This window comes from Gymnoscopelus microlampas, assembly GCF_963454915.1.
Source record: "Gymnoscopelus microlampas genome assembly, chromosome: 3".
NCBI lineage: Eukaryota > Metazoa > Chordata > Actinopteri > Myctophiformes > Myctophidae > Gymnoscopelus > Gymnoscopelus microlampas.
In genome coordinates this window covers 7,757,003-7,776,919 of record NC_139940.1, presented here as the reverse complement: position 1 = coordinate 7,776,919, position 19,917 = coordinate 7,757,003, and the positions used below count along the sequence as shown (strand labels likewise).

Genomic DNA, 19,917 nt, shown 5'->3' with positions numbered 1-19,917 from the left:
ACATCTCTCCTGGGCATCAAGCCAGGACAACTTTGTAGACTCATATACGACTTTGTCCCCATCAGAGCAGTAGAAACCCCTTGACAGAGAACATTTAGCATTGTACCACATATGATCATAGTACACAGTACAATTCCTCATTTCAGTCTCTCCAATTTCCCAGTTCGTGTCTCTTGAAGCGTCTCCTCTGTAAAATACAAATAATCAATATTACATGACTGCTCTGACTATCTTACATTCAGGAGTGTCACTACACTAGCAAATACTTGTTTCTAGAAATTTACCTTTTTTTCATGATAATGTAACAATTAGCTTTGACCATATTTCCATATCTTATACTTTCAAAGATGTTTGAAAATATTTTATTTCTATTTTTTATGTCAGCTTTAATAGGGATATTAGGCTGAAAGTGGTTAAAAACAAGACTAACCTTTCTTGTGTCCACCTCCACACGGAAATGTTCCCAGGGTCTCTGTACAGACCGATCCACACAGCTCTGGCTTTGTTCTTCGCCAACTCATTCACCAGGTCTTCTCTAACAGAAGCCAAGTCAGTGAAGTTCTCTTTGCAGTGCTGTTGAGCATCAGACCAGCTTTTCCACTCTTCCACATAGTGAAATGTTTTCATCGGGACAGACGCCTCCAATTGAAGAGCAGCAATGAGGAGGAGGAGGAGGAGGGAGAGGGAGATGGGGGTCTTGAATGGGCTCCTCTTCACCATTTTCACAAGTTGTTTCTTCAGTTCAAGTAGAGAGGAGTGCAGGGCAGAGTTCAGTTGTTGTCATAATGTCCACTCTGTAGCTGAGTCCTCTGTGTGACCTGGTTGTCTAACTGAAGCAGGACTCACAGAGCAGGATAAAGATGTGGTTAGTTGTCTGGTGAGGAGCAGGCTGTCACACTGTTCTGATGACAGCTACTCACCGGACACACCCACCTACATGTACCTGGACACACCCACATAGACGTACCTTGATATCAGATGAGTGGTTGATACTAATGAGTTACATAATACTAAGTAACTTAGTATATATTGTAGTTATAAAAGTTGTTTCAATGCAGCATACTTTTTACTTTTCTGTATATTTCTGAAGATGTTTTTTCTTTTTCCATCATCCAATCCACCAAACAATAGACAATAGCAACAGCAGAATAAGCTGTTTGGGGTCGAGACAATTTGTGCGTATGTGTGTGTGTGTGTACTTAATCATTCCACCCCTGCACGTGTTACACTCGGGCCACCCCAGTCAAAGAAGTCTGGACACACCACTAGAAGACAGTTGGGCAGAGGCCCGGCTGTGTTGGGGGTACGGGGGGCTTCCACGTAGCGTATAAGTAGGGGCCAAAGCCCAGAAGGGTGCTTTTTTTTGGTTAAATCAAACAGGACCTGTCATTTTCCTTAAGCACCCAAGCAAGTCATTCAAATGTTTGTCATTCAAAATTGTCCTGTCTCCATGCTTGGGTTGGGTAAATCAAAATAATGCAAATCGAGGGATTTGAATGTATTTGGTCAACCGATGTTAATGAGACCTTCATTCTAATGTCCTTGTGCTGGCAGGCCTTTGTTACAAAAGCTAAAATGCTATGGACATCATCCATGAAGACGACATGGAGATTTAATTTGAGTACTGATGCAAAACTCACTTTGTTTATACAATTCGGTCATTTGGCACAGACTGCAGCCAGTGGTGGAAGAAGAAGTACTCTGATATTAAGAATACCACAATATAAAAAATACTCTGTTACAAGTAAAAAAGGCCTGTGTTCAAAATGTTACTTGAGTAAAAGTACAAAAGATTTGGCATCAAAATGTACTTTAAGTACCAAAAATAAAAGTAAAATGTTTGAAAATAGCAGATCTACAAGCTCACAACGTGACTCGTTGTCAGTTGTGTATTTTCAAAAAGCCTATGTATAAAATAGGACTATTAAAATAATTTGCATCTGCAATGTAACTAGTCACTAAAGTTTTCAAATAATTGTAGTGGATTAAAAGTACAATATTTGCCTCTGAGGTGTAGTGGAGTAGAAGTATAAAGTATTGAAAATTGGAAATAGCCTACCCCAGTAAAGTAAGTACCTCAAAAGTACTTGTACTTAGTTACTTGACACCACTACCTGCAGCAGAGTGAGTATAGGCTAAGCTGCAAGCAGTCCACAACAAAATAGACATAAATATGTACTTTAAAAAAAAAACGTTTTAAAACCCAATGAGACCTGAAGCCGATTCTACATGTCTCCTAAATCTCAACAGTTTTCTAAAAATGTATGTTTCTATATCAGTGGTGCTCAATCTTTTTCATGCCAAGAACCCGCAAAATTATATGTATTTGGCCGCGGACCCCCATCAAAATATGTTGTTCCAGGGACCCCCAGAAGCAAAGATTTGAGTTCGCTTTAAAAATATATATATTCATATATAATGATTTTCACACATGATTTTCACACATTTTCACGATTTTTCAAAAATAGCAGATCTACAAGCTCGTAGAGCTTGTATATCTGCTATTTTTGAATAGCCCAAAGTGTAAAATAATGCTTTTTAGCTCAAATCTAAAAATGACACAGTGGCACCACACTGCCACTGTCCACACCACAACTATAGATACAATTTAGGTATCTCCGCCTGGCCGGGAGGCGGAAATTATGTTTAAAGAGATGGCAATGTGTGAGATGAGATGTGACAAGAAAAACATGTTTTTTCACCAAATTAGGTAAAATAAAAAAAAATAAAAACAAAAAGGAAAGGAAGTCATGACTCAAAGAAGTGAGAAGACAAAATTGGAAGTCTAACACTATAAAACTTTAAGCTGATTAAAATGGGTACCCTCTCCTGATTGGCTGAAATTGTTAACCCACCGGGGTTAGAGCTAGAGAGAGAGACCCATGTTACTGAACACTAGAAATGATTACTAAAAACACTTACATTGGGTGATATTTTCTTTTACTCTCTTGTCCTGTGAGTACAGTAGTAACTCATTAAATCCTACACTGTAGTAAAGACATGCTATGTACATCATTAAGTTTGTTTTAATTTGTGACTTTTAACACAGCAACACTGCAACACTGTCTACATCAGCTTTTTACCATTCTGTTACTTATCTTTAATCCGAATGAATCATAACAACCAATTACATAGTATGTTTGTATTAGAGCACAACGCAACTAAGACATATTGAGCAAATTGAAGTATTATTCTATCTGTTAGCATGCTGAAATGGATATATGAAATTCAATTTATTCTTAGAAGTTTTAGTTTGTGTGTGCGTGTGTACGTGTGCATGCACGCGCATGTGTGTGTGTTTGTCAGACTCCAGTCCAAACACAAATCCTTTTCCAAATATATGAACCATTTCACTGTATGACACACACCGCCACAAGAAATGTCAGTCCAGTGCTTATACAGAAGATGAACAAAATGGAATTATGGATTTAAGACAAACAAGCATATATCACTACAGAAAACTGTTAAAGTAAATGCTGGTTCTTTGGTTACTTGGCAGCCAAATATTAACAAAACTTGTATTTAGATTACAAATGTTGACCAAATGTGTTTGAATGCAGTGGATCGTCACCTCAACTGACTCACCTGTTTAGACTTATTTGAAGAATAAAACAAGTTGACCGCAGTTCCTCTGGGCATTGTTTGACTGTACTGGGAAAATAAAGGCGTTGGCATATTTTAACATTTGCCAATTTGTCCTAATAATTAAATGACTTGCCACAATGTGTGAGTACACATGCCCTGGGTGTTTATCTATGACAACACACCCACCCACCCACCCACCCACCCGCACACACACCCACACACACACACACACACACACACACACACACACACAACACCATTTTTTCCCGATCGACCTGTTATAGCGCCACCAGGAGGCCTGATTGGCTAAGATTGGCTTCAAATGTTTGTAGGAGTGCTCCGTTTTGAACAAAATGCCTCAAATCATGAACACAGCGTGTGATTGCTGTGAAGCTTTGCACGCACATTCCCACTAGGCCAAGGAAGAAATATATAATATGCCACCTTACATATTTCAATTGGGCCTTATGGTAGCGCTTTAACAGGCCGATTCACGTTTTTACCTATCCTTGTCAAAAACTCAATTTGGTTGTGATATATGTTTTTAGGTCATTAGGTCATGGTAGCAGTGGCAGACTGTGGCACATATATTTCCATGCTTATCAACCATTCAGTGACCACTCTTGCCCAGCAGATGGCGGTATTGTCATGCTGGAGGAGGCCAAGCATTGTATGTCACATGCCTTTGTACTTCTTGGTATTTAGTAGTAGGCTATTTACCATGTGTTGAAGTGTCCTTGAGAAAGACACTCGAGTCAGTACCATAGTCCAGTGGTTCTCAGCCTGTGGGTCGGGACTCCAAGGGGGGTCCCAACATGATTTGGGGTTTGGGGGGAGGGGGGGTCCCTAGGCCTAGATGACAGTAAAGTGACAATTATATACCTAATACATTAACAAAGAGAAGGGAAAAAATAGGAAAGGAGTTAAATGAAAAAAGACCATTGCTGCGTCAAAAGTAATCAATAAACTATACTATAAAAACTTGTCAAACATTGGCCAAATTGTCAAATAATATAAGAAAGAGGCAAACATTTAGAAAATAGCCGATCTACAAGCTCACAATGCCTCACAAAGCGAGGCTTCTGAGCTTGTGGATCTGCCATTTTCACAATATTTATCTGTGGAAGCAAGTCTAAACTGAAAGTAATGCCTACAATTCCAAGTGCTTGTCAGGGTGGGGGGGGTCCCCAGTTCAAATATGATTATTTTGGGGGGTCGCGGCATGAAAAGGTTGAGAACCACTGCCAGTCAGTACCATAGACTAGTAACCTCTACTGCCCCCATTGAGCAGGTTGGTGCCCCGCATAGTTTCCTGAAGTTAATTGATGTGTGATCAATGGATGAATGTAATGTTGCACATCGTCACCTTGCTAAACTAATGGCCAAGTCATTTTTTAAAGTTTTTCAGAAAAAAAATCAAATTGATCCAAAACAAAACAATACAATATTTCTTAATCATTTCACCCAAAACGTTTATGGTGCCTTTGAATTAGTGTAACTGGTTGCATCCTTGTGTTGCAATCAGCTGCAGCTGTTGAGGCCGTGCTCAAACATACAGACGGACGGACAGACACACACACACGGTCAAGTGTAGGAGTGGCTGGCACCACTCAAAAATGACACTGTCTGTCAGTTACAGTATGTAACATATGAGATTTAAATAGGTTTAAATCTGACTTAGGCCAAATGATTTACTTATTTAGGCCATTTTTTTTGGCCCGAAGTCACAAAACCATGTGACTTCGGCCAAAAAAAATGCCTATTTTGGCCTAAGTCACACTAGGGAGTTAGGCCATTATACTAAAAGGGGAGGGAACAGCATGATCCTTTTCAATTAGGAGATAGGCGATTTTACCAGAGGTGGCCAGTGTCATGAGGAGCTGACTTAGGCAAAACATTACTAAGGCCATTAGTTTAGCAAGGGGACGAAGATTGTAAAGTCCTTTGATAAAGGTGCTACACATGCACCATTTAACATTTAAACCAAGCCAAGAGATTGCCAGTTTTACTCGCTGGAAACCCCTCAAGGACCACTGGGGGTCCCCAGACCCCACTTTGAGAACCACTGCTCTATGCTACGAGAAGGGTGACGGCTGATTTATGCTTCATCGTGTGACAGTGTCACGTTCTGAGAATAGCAGATCTACAAGCTCATAAAATGTGTCACGGATGTGACTAATTCTGAGCTTGTAGATCGACTACAATGTGTTGCTCGCCATCATTATTCACTCATAGGCATGGCAACTTTAATTGTAAAGCTCATTTAACACACACACACACACACACACACACACACACACACACACACACACACACACACACACACACACACACACACACACACACACACACACACACACACACACACACACACACACACACACACACACACCTCTATTCAAAGTGCTTTACATAAAGCATAAGAAGGCATTCAAAGACTTAAAAGGCATTTAACTCATATACTGCCTAGAACGACTAAAACGACTTCTGTCCATAAGCCATGCCTGCCAAGAACGACTAAAACGACTTTTTAAAAAAATTAAAAAATTAAAAATATATATTTTTTTTTTTTTTTTTTTTTTAGATTTTTTTTTTTTTTTTTGACCCAAAGACCAAGGAGATATGATTTTTCGAAGATATAGACTCCCATCCACTTCCTTGTTAACTTAAAACTTAAAAATTCTGTATCTCGGCTCCTGAGTACTTTTTTTTTTCAATGAAAAATATGGCAGTGTTCAAACGCGGCCAGAAATAATTCTGGCAGTGAATGAGTTAAAAAGATAATAAAATAAAGAAATAAAACAAGATATCTTTTTCCACGATAAAATGCAGGAGAGAACATAACATTTTTTATCCTGGATTTTAAAGTATAGAGTTGTGCAAAACAATCGTTAATTTCATTTAATTTTTATTGAGTAATGCACTTTGGATATAAATCTAATCCATCAATCAAACATACAGTAGCTGTCATCTGCTGGTTGTAAAGCTGTAAAAAGTCAGTGATGACTTTTCTAATCACATTGATTGACTTTGCTACATAACTTGGAAGTTGTAGCTATAAGAGGTTTTTTAAGTACAAAAGTCACACCTGAAATGCCGTGTATAAAATACTCATAATAATGTACAGAATATCTGTGAGGTTATTTGACATTCCAGAGAGCAGAGAAATGTTTCAGTTCTGTCACTGTTGGAAATATTTCATATTTCAACGTTTAGTTTTTTCTTAAAATAATGCCCTATACTTCGTTGTACAAGAGTGTCATGGAAAAGTAGCGAAAATAGCTGATGTACAAGCTCCGCTATTTTCGCTACTTTTGATACATTTTGAAAGTGAAAGTGGTTACGTGTGTCTGTGAGTTTTTATAAATATTTAACACATGGAAAGTATTAGAGCTTGTGAATAAATAATAACTACATAGGATCCATTGGTTCTTTTTTCTTTTTATCATTTCTTGAGCAGTAGCCTAATGGTTTTGGACATACACGATTTCCGCCTGACAAGAGACAAGACATTCAATACATTGTGACGTTAGCCAGTTATCATTATTTTAATTCCATTCTAACATCACTTGTACAGTTTTGATTCATTAGGGGGGTTAGAATCTGTGCCTATTTGGGGGTCCTTGGCATGGAAAGGTTTGAGAACCTCTGGACTATTATACCTTCTCTGCCCTTGAGGTCATGGTTCTTTTCACTGCCCTATCCAAAAGACTCCAGATCAAAATTTGCTCCCCAAAAAAGAAGGAAAAAATTGATAATCATTAAACTACTAGTACAGTCTGCCTGGATAGTGACGCTTACATCCATACGGGTCAGTGTACTCAAATCTAATACTGATGTAATTAACTGGTGGCAGCACTACTATTTAACTCATTTTCATCCAAACCGATTTGGCATTGATGTGCGTAAGTGTGGAAATTGGTAAAGTTTTATACCAACACCAGTTTTATATTATCAATAGATATACTACATTAAAAAAACTAAGATACATTTAAAATTTTAGCAGTTTGGGGATCTTTGCAAATCCCCAAATGATTGACGGTATATGGCTGTAAATGCTATACGTATTGCATGTGTCAATATGATTGAGACACATTAATGAAATTTACCGTAGTAAAAACTAGTTTTGCCCCTGTTGCTAGTAAGCATCACATTATTAACCCTGACCGGGGTCATCCAGGGCTCTACACCAAATCTCTTCACTGAAAATAGCATTGAGCTTGTAGATCAGCTGTTTTCGCCAAAAGTTCTCCCCAGAATAGGGATGCTAGAGTTCATGTGATTAGATTCCGAGTAATTCCACTATCAAACACATGTACCATCCATTAATGCAGCTGTTGTTTATTTCTCATTGGTTTGCAGGTTGGGAGGCTTCCGGGTCCCACAGGGAGGAAAGCTTTTCTCCCTCCATCTCTCTGCTCATGACAGCTGAGAACTGGGCCTCCTGCTCCGGGCTGAAATGGTTTCTCCAGTCTCCAGTAACACCTGGAACACACACACACACACACACAGAGAATGTCAGTACTTTGTGATTATGCGTGAACTTACTTGCTCTGCTCCCTGCAGTATCTTTGTCTTAACACTGGGTGGCGCACGTCACCATCCCAATATGAAGGGCCGCTTTAAAGTCTTTGCATTGGTTCGGCATTGCAGTTTCTTTTTACATTTCTGTTTCCACACACAGTTTTAACCCCTTTTGAATTTACATGTCCTCCCAGCAGACATATCAGTATAGGCAGAGATCTCTGATCGGCTGGCTATTCGTTTTTTTGTTTAATTTATCAGTTGATTTAACATTCACTCACTTCGGGGCCTTTCCCTGTTGACCAGCCTTTTAACAGTACATGTTCTCTTGGACATGGGGACATAACAATAGTATGGCACATCTCCAATGCCAGCGAGATCACACACCCACACACTGAGATGCATGCCAGCAGACAATGACACACACTGTCTGATTGTTTGTGAGGCATGACTACCTGTGTGATTCTCTCAGTTGTACAAAAAGGATTATTAGGATCATTAAAAAAAAGCAATGATAATCTTGACACGTAAACTGTTTTATAATCACTGCAATTTAACAAAACATACTATTTTTTATCCCACAATTTTGTAACCCTTTTTCACCCGGTGCCAATTATCTAAGTGATCCTGGGCGCTACACTCCCCCCGCCAGCCTAGGGAGCCCAGAGCCGAGCTCATGCCTCCTTCAATGCATGAGAGCCAACTGACCTTCTTATCACCTGACAGGGGGGAGTTTCCCCGGTAGGACGTAGCGCGTGGAAGGAACACGTTATTCCAACCAGTTCCCTTCCCCTCCATCAGGCGCCCCGGCTGTCATGGGGGAGGCGGTATGGCGACCAGGATTACTACATGTTTTTGTGAGGGTATTACCTACCCTAGGAGACACAGGGAGAACATGCAAACTCCAAACAGAGTGGGCCCTTTTGCCAACCCCACCTAGGGTATGGGCGCTGATGACGTGGAGGAGAAGACAAGCCCCCAGCGCCCGGCGGGATTCGAACCCAGGACCTTCTAGCTGTGAGGCGACAGCGCTACCGACTGCGCCACCCTGCGCCACAAATTTTAACATGTTAGCAACACTGCTTTTTTCCTCCAAGTGCAACTGGTTGTATGGATGTATAACGTGGCCTTGAGATTGTACACAGGTGATAATGGAGAACACTGTGGTTGTACTGGGCAGCTCTCAGAGACCGAAAATAGAAGACTGTGGTTGTACTGGTCAACTCCCAGTGGTCAACAGTAGAAGACTGTGGTTGCACTGGGATAGCTTCCAGGTGTCAGAGTGTGTAACAGTGATGGTGTAAAGCAGGGTTTTGCTCTAAAACAATTGCAGTGCAGAGACAAGTTCCCCTGCTTTAATGTTGTCTCATAAGAGAAGCAGTCATGACGATCTACTGAGCCCTGTGAGCTAATTGAGGGATGGGGTTAGACCATTCCAATCCTGGGTGGCAGTGCTGTAGAAGGAGAATTTGCCCATGTTTGTTTTATGGGTGGGTGGTACCAAATTGTTGTTAACGCTCCCTCTGGTATTGTGACTGTGGGTGTCACTAGCCTTTTGGAGGTATTTACTCAGATATGCGGGAATAGGGTAGCCTGGTAAACCCTCCCTCCGGAAATCTCATTTCAATTCGATTTCAGAAAGGAGTCTGGTCTGAAACGCCTTTCTGCAATAATCGCTGTGGGCTGGAGTTGGGCGGGAGTAATACCGTTGACTGACAACCCCTTCAACCAATGATCGTTTTTCCCCTTCAGCCAATGAGCAGTTCAATTTGACGAGCTCCAGACTATGTGACGCAACGGGACTTTTGGGACGGCCATGCCGAAAATAGGTTGCCTTATTGGGATACATGCGTGTCACTCCCCGCCCCTGCCGGTTCTCTAAATTTATATTTTTAAATAGGCTCTGTCATGATTAATTGACCACATATATGAAGTTAAACAACTAAATTCTATCCAAACGATATCTTATAAGTAAATTCCGTGCCTCAAAAAAGAAGTTTGAAAGCGTTATAAAACTGAAAGTAAGAAGTGAAGGCACTCGCACAAACAACAATGGCTGCCGTTCGTCTTTTTTCGGCGGCTCTCAGGCTGCACTCGGGTTCATTCGGGCTCACTCGAACTCGCCACCTGATTGGCCAACTGTCGCTGTCAATCACAGAACAATGAGCGACGACGCTGATAGGCTCGTCGGCTCGGCGAGCAGAGCGATTATTGGAGAAAGGCGTTTCAGACCAGACTCCTTTCTGAAATCGAATTGAAATGAGATTTCCGGAGGGAGGGTTTACCAGGCTAGGAATAGGGGGCATATCGGGCAAATTTTCATTTACAATTTTGAAGGCCAGTCCCATTTTTGGTTGTTTAACCCTGTCTTCCACCCTGAGCCAGCCTAGGCTGGCAAAATGGGTGGGAGAAAGGTGGGTCATGGGCCGCAATCCGAGGAGTAGTCGAATCAGTTTGTTTTGGGAGGTTTGAAGCTTAGTCTTCAGTGACACTGAGGTGTTGGAGTACCAGGAGGTGCTAGCATAGTCAAAATGTGGTTGAATCAGGGCCCCTGAGAGGGTCCTGAGGGCCTGAGGGTTGACAAAAGAGGAAACTCTGCCCATAAATTTGGTTCTCTGGTTTACTATTTTGACCACCTTTGTCCCCATGCTTTCACCTGACAGGTATTTGTCGAGAATACAACCCAAATAGGTAATCTCTTCTTTGCTGGAGATAATTGTGTAATCGACTTTGATCTTGAAATCATTTACCTCCATCTGTCTGAGGGAATGTTTGGTCCCAAAGAGAATGGATTCAGTTTTCCCAAGGTGTAGTGACAGTTTGTTATCGGTCAGCCAAGTACGGATTTTTGAGAGTTCGGAGCTGAGCTTCATAATAGAATGAAGTAGACACACCAGTACCTTTCCTGAGGAAGGGGGATTTGCTGTTGTCCATAATGTCTTGGGGGACCAGGGAGTAGTTGGACATGCAGTTGGTCTTCATGTTGTTGAAGCAGCACTGTGCTGCTATCCTCTGAATGGCCTCTTCGTCCAGACCCCTGCCCAGGAAATCTGACACACGCTGCAGAGATCCATGCAGGTCCTGGGAGGGAGGCACACACACACACACACACACACACACACACACACACACACACACACACACACACACACACACACACACACACACACACACACACACACACACACACACACACACACACACACACACACACACACACACACACACACACACACAGACAGACAGACAGACAGACAGACAGACAGACAGACAGACAGACAGACAGACAGACAGACACACACACACACACACACACACACACACACACAGGTCTGCATTTCTACAGTATAGTGCCTTCATCCAAAGTGCTTTACAGTGTGAAATGTATAACATTCACCAATTCACAGACACATTCACACATTGCAATGATGATGAAATCCAACTTGCTGAACAAGAACAGATTTTGTCTGTGGCAGGAAATGTTTGTCTGCATTTGGTCTGTTTGAAGAGGCACGTATAAAGTCAAGTATGTAGCCCATACTCCAAAAGAAAGACAATTTTGGTTAAAAGATTAGATTAATTAGAATTCAATTCTAACATCCCACACAAATCACTCCCAGTTCCCAGTTAGAATTATTGTAAAATTGTCTAAAAGCGCATTTCATCTAAATTAAAAAGGAAGGGTGGACCCAAACATTGCTTTTTGTTTCACGTGCACAAGGGTATAAATTAATTCTAAATGAAAAAGTGGTGTTTCTACATTCCTTTATAATGTGTACTAGAAAGGTGTGCCCAGTAGAGAACAAATCTCCACCAGGAGGCACGCCCTACCTCCCTCCATCTTTCAGTCTGTCTGGGGTATGTGATGATGACAATGCTCTTTGTTGTGGAAAGGGCATATAATAAAGGAAGGCATATAATAAAGGACTGTCATTACATTATTATGGTGCAACCAGAAGAGACAGGGTATATGGACACAAACCTTGGGACAGTGAGCACATCAAAAAGTAGTGTGACAGACAGACAGACAGACAGACAGACAGACAGACAGTTTCCTATTACCTGGACCATTTCTTCATATGTGAGGTAGAGAATTCTGTCTCCCAGCTCCGTGTGTCTCCAGCTTTTTACGTGGTCCGTCCATTTCCCAAACATCACTGCACATAAAACACAGTCAGCAGAGCCAGTGCACAGAATAACTCCTCTCAATACTCCAATCACTAAGACAAACTGCAATACTGAGAGAATTTCACCCAATCCTTTACACCTGTTGTCATGTGATGTGACAATAAAGTTTGGCTTCTCCTGGAGATGTTTTAGCAGATGAAATGTGCTGCGTTGCTTAATGTTTTGTTCACGATAGTGCCATTTTAAATGTTTGGCTGACTCTCATGCCCAGAATAACTTAGGAAATTCCTTACATAGACGACTAGAAAACCCCAAAACCTGCGCATAGGAGCCGTGAATCCCTCCCATTGACTTTATGTTTTGGACCATGTCGGAGGCACACAGTCTGAACGTGAAGCACCACCGTGCTGAACGTCGGAACGTTCGCTTGAGCCCAACTCAGCGCCGTCCGAGTTATATACCGATAGGCACAGATTGGTAAATCATGTTGTGGGGACTGCTCTGCTTCCGGGTTGTTGCAACCCATGTTATTTCACCGTGGGCATCGCGGCTCCTATGCACGGCTTTTCGCCTTTTCTAGTCGTCTATGTACGGAATTTTCAATCCGTGCTATTTCACCGTGTTCTGTGAGATCAGGCTGCTTGCTCAGCAAGGATTGGACCTACACCTGTTATGGTGTGTTCACACCGGAACGCTAGTTGAAATGTATCGGACTTAACTTCGTCATTCACGTTCTTCATGTCGCAAATTCGGTGCAAATTCACATCTATTTGTGTCTTTGCATGTAATCGTGGCAAGAAGAAGACATTGCGTTGCATCCGGTGTGAACACTGGACACAGGTTTAGAGTGCGGTCACACATGCCTTATTCGCCGCCCATTCACTTCCATTTTGTGGGAGTGCAGGGGGGAATAAAACATTTGGTCGAAGCGAGTTCACATCCAGTGGCGTGCACAGACATTTTGAGGGGCAGGTGCTCAAGTAAAAAAAAAACATTCTCACATTCTGAATTTTGTGTCGGCAGGCGATGGTCATTCGTCTGAATTTGCACATGTAAGACTGTACCGTAGAGGCCAGTGTCTCTCTCCTCTAAAGCCTGATTTATACTTTGTTGTATGATGGTGTTGCTCACTGAAAATAGCCGATCTACAATCTCACAATGAGCTTGTAGATCGTCTCATGACGGGGCATGTGAAATGACATCTGACCTTTCCCCTGCAGGAACTTGTCCATGAACTCCTGGAAGGTTCCGGGGTCGTCAAGGAAACTGGCCATCTTATGGAAGTGATAGGACGACACCATGACGTCCTTGGGATTCCTGCTCACATAAATCACCTGTGATACACAACACAGAACATCTGTCAAACACTATAGCCTGGAAACCAGACCAATCTGCCAGAGCTAAAAAAAAAACAAGACCAGGAGACCTGGTTATGCCAGACCCAGAATAAATTCCCTTTTATGCCCATGTATGGACGAAAGGGGGACAAAAAAAAGACAGACTTTTATGCCCATGTATGGACGAAAGGGGGACAAAGCCTCATGTAGGCCGATCTGCTGCTATTTTAACCACTTAAGTTGCACTTGCTTGTAGAACCACTACGTTTTACAAAACCTGCAGAAACGCCTATAAAAACATAGAAATTACTGAGGAACCAGAACTAAATACTTTTACTCCTATACGCCCATACAAGATGTCCTGTAACAAAGAGACGAGCGGAGGGGGAAGCCGATTGCATTTTAGGGAAGAAAAAAAGAACTGCCAACCTAAAGGCCAAACCGCACCAATGCAACTAGTCGCAACTCCTTGCAACAAGGTCAACCGCACCAATGCAACTCCTTGCAACTGCCATTGGGGATAATGGTTGCAAGTAGTTGCGTGTTGCAAGGAGTTGCATAGCAAATCATTGGTGTGGATGTGGAGTGGGCTTAAAAGTACTCTGTACTTTACAGCCTTCCTAGAAATGTACTGTACTCGAGTAAAAGTAAAATATTTGTCTTGGAAATTAACTCAGTAAGAATAATAAGTATTAAAAAAAATCGAATACTCAAGTAAAGTACAGATTCTAAGAATCTGGACTCAAGTAAAGTACTCAAGTCCATTTACTCGGTTACTGTCCACCACTGGAGCAGTCCCACGTGGAGATCCCTTGCACCTTCCCTACCTTGGCTTTGGAGCTGTCGAAGGACTTGGGCATGAGGTGATAGGGCAGGTGGGAAACTAGTGCGCGTGGGGTCGGCAAGCGCTCCGCCACTAGCGCTAGCCGGGTCTCCTCCAGCCACGGAACTCTGTCCCAGTTAGGAATGGTTTGGACCGGAGTCAGATCCCCCCCGTTCAAAACCAATGGCAGGACCTCCTGCATCCAGGTGGTACCTGTGGACCACAACACAACATGAGCCAGGGCTGGGCCATTTGACTTCAAATCAATACCCGATTGTTTAAAACTTTTGCCTCGATTATGATTAATAAAGGATTATAAAAACTAAAAGCAAGTCAAGACTAGTCTTTTGCACACCTACAAAGGCGACAAGGTGCGTAAAGACCAAACGATCAAGGTCCCAAACGTACTGAAAGAAAAAACTCCTGCACACTGTCTTCAAATGCAAGAAAAAGATTTAATGGGAAATTGGGAATACAACAACATCGGTCAAAATAGACCTTCAACAGGTTATCTTAAGGCAACAAACGTTGTATTCCTTCCCATTAAATCTTTTGTGCGGGAGTTTTTTCTTTTAATAAACAATTATAAAGATTTAAAAAAAGTGAAAATAACAGATCAACATTCAAAATGTGTCCAGATGCAGACAGCAGGGATGACTGTACAATGTACTTCATGGAAATAATTAACTGATGGAATTAGTCCAAGTTTGTAATTAGCGACACCTGGGTAACATAAATGCACTTTCCTAAAACATTCTCAAACAGTTTTTCTAATGTCACTGTGGCTTTTCCAGGAATTCTGTAACCGTGGGAACCCTGACACAAGGTGTTATTTACACCAGGGATTCCCAAATGTTTCCATGCCAAGGATTTGCAAAGAGCCATAGCCTCTGGCTGTGCCTCCCCATTGTGAAATTGCTTCTTTTTTTTTTATCTAATAAAACTTGCGAAAATAGCTGCTCTATCTTACAACACTTTGCAGCGCAACGCATTGAGCACGTAGATCGCTATCTTTACTATTTTCGAAGATTTTTTAAAATCATTGAAATTATTTTAATACATTGTCATAATAATTGTCATTATTCAATTCAAACATGTTTTAATAATGCACCCGCCCCCCCTTCTTTTTCCTCTCCTTTCCAATTGATTCCCCTGCCCTGTGGCAGCCCCCCCTGGAGGGTATATTAATTACTTTAAATGAATTACAGTGTGTAATAAAGTGTACACTCTCTCTCTCTCTGTCTGTGTCAGCTATTTCCTCATTCTTGTGTCATGTTGAGGCAGGTATGCTGCTGTGCTTTGAAAGATTAGTCTGTTGTTCCAGTGGAGCCCAACAGTGTCAGGTTCATAGAGCTCAGGCTACTACTCTTTCAAGCTACAGGTCACTCTCTCTGACAAGACTGAGTGTTTGTACAGTAACTTCACCAGCAAGACCCCTTAACAGACGACGTCACACTGATAGGAACCAGTATGCGCGCAATGAAACCCATTCTGTCAGGTCTCGCTAGGACGTGCCTCACTAGCCAACACACAAGAGGGGGTTGGGGTGTGCTGAAACCAGCGCACCCTGAAACAACAGGTTGGGAATTGATTGCGTGAAACAATCACCTGTGCGTCCAGTCTCAATGTTAGTAAACAAATAATTGGTCTATATCAATGGCTGGTGAATTCCCAGCTGACTTGGTTCTTGGGATCCCAGAATTAAATGGCAAGAAAGAAATAAAAAGTCAAACGGTTGCTGATCTACAAACTAACAAGTTGTGAGCTTGTAGATCGGCTATGTTCGCCACATGACAATTTAAAATAGGGTTTAATTGATTAATTAAAAACATTTGATTGGATTGATTTGTTTGGAGTCAATTAACCTTTTTTTGCCTTAGGATTCAGAACTGAAGAGAGTATCGTGGCAATTATCTAATTAATAATAATAATAACAACAGCTTGAGCTTGAACAAAAACAATGAACAACTAACAAACAAACAACCAAACAAAACAACTATAATCGTATCTATCACCTTAAAGAACCAAATAGGCTACATATATGTATCTCTGTCTAGCAGTAGTAGCACACACAGATTCAACAAAGCGTTTACACATAAATCCGTATGTGACATGACATGTCCATGCAATGCATACGGACGGATGGTCACGCACGGCCAACTTTACCTGACTTCGGGTAGGTAACAGCCACAACGTCATCGTCGTGAAACTGGAATTCGTTCGCAAATGTCAAGCTCTCCTGGCTGTGCGTCTCTCTGGGCAACAGCAGTCCACGATGGAGGAAATACTTCTCCTCAGACGCTTCCATTATAAATCAACCAGCCTCAGAGAGATGTGTGTGTGTGTGTGTGTGTGTGTGTGTGTGTGTGTGTGTGTGTGTGTGTGTGTGTGTGTGTGTGTGTGTGTGTGTGTGTGTGTGTGTGTAGGCTACACTAATACAGATGTTTACACCACGGGGTTTGTATTGGAGGTTTGTCTCGTATCTACAGCGCAGTCAGTCAGTCAGTCAGTCAGTGCCAAATGGGAGGTACTGTTACTATGTGTGCATGGTTACGACAGATGGATACAATGAACTTGTTGGACCAGGACAGCAACTTTAAATCTTTCACACACATTTCTAAAATATCATCCCGTAGGGCATTTCGGTGATTCCACATAATCTACTGTCATTATTTGTAAATTAACCAAACATCATAGCACACACTAGCTCCATTAAGAACCTCTCACTCCGCTATACAGCTCCGAGATGAGGTTCTATGTCGTTGTCATCCAGAATCGGTGGAACGTCCGGCCAAATTTACTTGAGTAAAAGTACAAAAGTATTTACATCAAAATGTACTTAAAGTAGGCTACCAAAAGTAAAAGTACAAAGATATTTGAAAATAGCCGATGTACAAGCTCACACGTTGTGAGCTTGTAGCTGCTATTTTCAAATAGCCTATGTATAGCCTGATGTGGTTAATGTATGTTTTATAATGTAGTCATTTATATCTGCAAAGTAACTAGTAAAGCCATCAAATAGTTGTAGTGGAGTAAAAGTACAATATTTGCCTCTGAGATGTAGTGGAGTAAGTAAAAGTATTGGAAATTGGAAATACTCAAGTAAAGTACAAATACCTCAAAATTGTACTTAAGTACAGTACTTGAGTAAATGTATTTAGTTACTTTCCACCACTGATTAAAACAAATCAACCTTCTGTTGCTGCTATCGCAGGATCACGTTACAAACTCCTCTACATAACATAACATTGAACACGTGCGACGTGCATAAACAAACCTGATTTGGGATAAGTGACAGCGAACACATCGCTGTCCTGCACGCTGAAATCACGGGCGAACCGGAGGCTTTCCTCGGTGTGAGCGATGCTGGGTAAGAGGAGTCCATGGTGCAGCAGGTAGCGGTCTGGTGACATGACTGTCTGTCTGTAAGAGGGTCTGCGTCCAGAGGCTCCAGAACCACCACCTGTAGCCAGGGCCGTGCTTTGCTGTAGGCAAGGTCTGGTGTCCCTCTCCCTGGAGGAGGAGAGACAGTGACAGTCAGCAACACTTGAACTCCTATCTGCAGCAAAGAGCAGTGGTTGAGGATGTACTCTGATATTTTAGTTAAGAATACCACCGATAGAGTTAATCTTGTTGATCATAATTTGTCTAGTGTCCTAAACCTGCTTTAAATGTCAAAGTAATATAAATGGTGGCCTAAATTCAGTCATGTACTCTATTTCTCCTATTCTACTTCTCTCTCTGTGTGTGCAAGGCCACTGCAGCTTCATCTCTGCCACTTACGTTGTTTTGAAATGTCGGCTCCTAGAATTTAATAACAATAAGTAGATACTATAGTGAGTTGAATGTTTTGAGAGAACACTTCATCTCTGTGTTCTTCTCTATATGCTAACCCTTCTTTCAGTGACCACTATAAAAAATACTTTGTTACAAGTAAAAGGCCTTGTGTTTAAAATGTTACTTGGGTAAAAGTACAAAAGGGTTGGCATCAAAATATACTTACAGTACCAAAAGTAAAAGTAGTAAAATGTTTGAAAATAGCAAATCTACAAGCTCACTCACAACGCGTAGCGAGCTTGTGGATCGGCTATTTTCAACCAGCCTATGTATAAAATAGGGCCAATATAATAATGTATGTCTCTGCAAAGTAACTAGTAACTAAAGCTTTCAAATAACTGTAGTGGAGTAAAAGTAGCCTACAATATTTGCCTCTGAGATGTAGTGGAATTGTGTGTGTGTGTGTGTGTGTGTGTGTGTGTGTGTGTGTGTGTGTGTGTGTGTGTGTGTGTGTGTGTGTGTGTGTGTGTGTGTGTGTGTGTGTGTGTGTGTGTGTGTGGCAAGAAAACATTTTTGTTTCACCAAATTAGGCAAACCAAGTGAAAGGAAGTGATGACAAAAATAAGTGATAAGACAACATTGGAACTGCAACAAGCTGATAAATGGGTACTCCCTCCTGAAATTGTTAACCCACCGAAAGATGTATTTCCTGTTTATTTAAAGAGCTAGAGAGAGAGAGAGAGAGAGAGAGAGAGAGAGACCCATGTTACAAACAATATAGCAATGATATCAGAATATAAACCTATAACACTTGAATTAAATAAAAAAAAACACTTAAATCCCCCATAGAAAATTGAACACCAGGCTTAATGTAGTTACAGTGTTAATCAAATGCTATTTTCAAGGCTATGGGTATGTTATAAATAAATGAATGCCTGGCACTCATCATTGCCCGGTCATCCATCCAACTGATGGCTGTACGGTGACGGAAAACAAACATTTATGTTGTTTTTTTAAAGTGTGGCTCCTCTTGAGGTTATCAAAGAAAAGAAAGCTGAAATACTAAATAATTAAGCGAGCAAATGTCAATTAGAGCCATCCTTACCTGGTGCCAGTTGTACGCCAATGCAGGAGGAGAGGCTGACGTCTTGGCGAGTTGTTTTTACTTTAGGAGAAGATTAAGGTATCCTAGGGGTAGGCCTTGGAAGGTGGCGGAACTGCAAGCGGAAAACCAGCCTCTTCCAGCCCACACCATTCTGGAAACATGGGGCTTTAAATCCTGTAGGAATTAAAATATCAGCCTAATGTGGGCCAGAGGGGTGTGTGAAGTGTGTGAAGTGTGCGTGTGCGTGTGCGTGTGCGTGTGTGTGTGTGTGTGTGTGTGTGTGTGTGCGTGCGTGCGCGTGCGCGCGTGCGCGCGCGTGTGTGTGTGTGTGTGTGTGTGTGTGTGTGTGTGTTAGGTAACAGTCAAGCCCTGGCCCATTGTTGGACTTAAATAATGGATGCTTTGTGTGAGTCACTAGAGGCCCCATGGCTATCAGGAGAAAGAAAGAGAGAGAGAGATTTGTGTCCTGCAGACAGAAAGTCCTCTGCAAACACTCCCAGTAGGAGGAATGAAATGAGGTAACGGTTGTAAATTATGAAGCTGATCTCTGAATAGCACTGTTTGGTTATTAAGGTACACTGGTGGATTGTGACTCACTTTTCCTCAGTCATCATCAGACATAGGCTACTGGTACAGTA

At 41.7% G+C, this 19,917-nt stretch overlaps 1 protein-coding gene across 3 annotated transcripts in view; it reads right to left on the bottom strand.

Annotated features, from left to right (window-relative positions):
- sult2st3 (sulfotransferase family 2, cytosolic sulfotransferase 3) overlaps window positions 1-19,405 on the bottom strand; it is a 340,324-nt gene extending 320,919 nt beyond the window's left edge. The window contains exons 1-7 of one of the 3 annotated variants that reach the window (XM_084049605.1): window positions 19,280-19,405; window positions 17,675-17,910; window positions 14,402-14,610; window positions 13,445-13,571; window positions 12,172-12,266; window positions 11,010-11,190; window positions 6,481-8,070 (exon numbers count right to left, since the gene is read on the bottom strand). In XM_084049605.1, coding sequence (XP_083905731.1) covers window positions 7,934-8,070; window positions 11,010-11,190; window positions 12,172-12,266; window positions 13,445-13,571; window positions 14,402-14,610; window positions 17,675-17,810 — 885 coding nt within the window. In that variant the 5' untranslated portion in view covers window positions 17,811-17,910; window positions 19,280-19,405 and the 3' untranslated portion in view covers window positions 6,481-7,933. Of the gene's footprint in view, window positions 1-6,480; window positions 8,071-11,009; window positions 11,191-12,171; window positions 12,267-13,444; window positions 13,572-14,401; window positions 14,611-16,563; window positions 16,877-17,674; window positions 17,911-19,279 lie in introns of those variants that run through there. The other 2 variants (XR_014600183.1, XM_084049604.1) reach the window with 2 other exon arrangements.
- Between the last annotated feature and the right edge of the window lie 512 nt (window positions 19,406-19,917).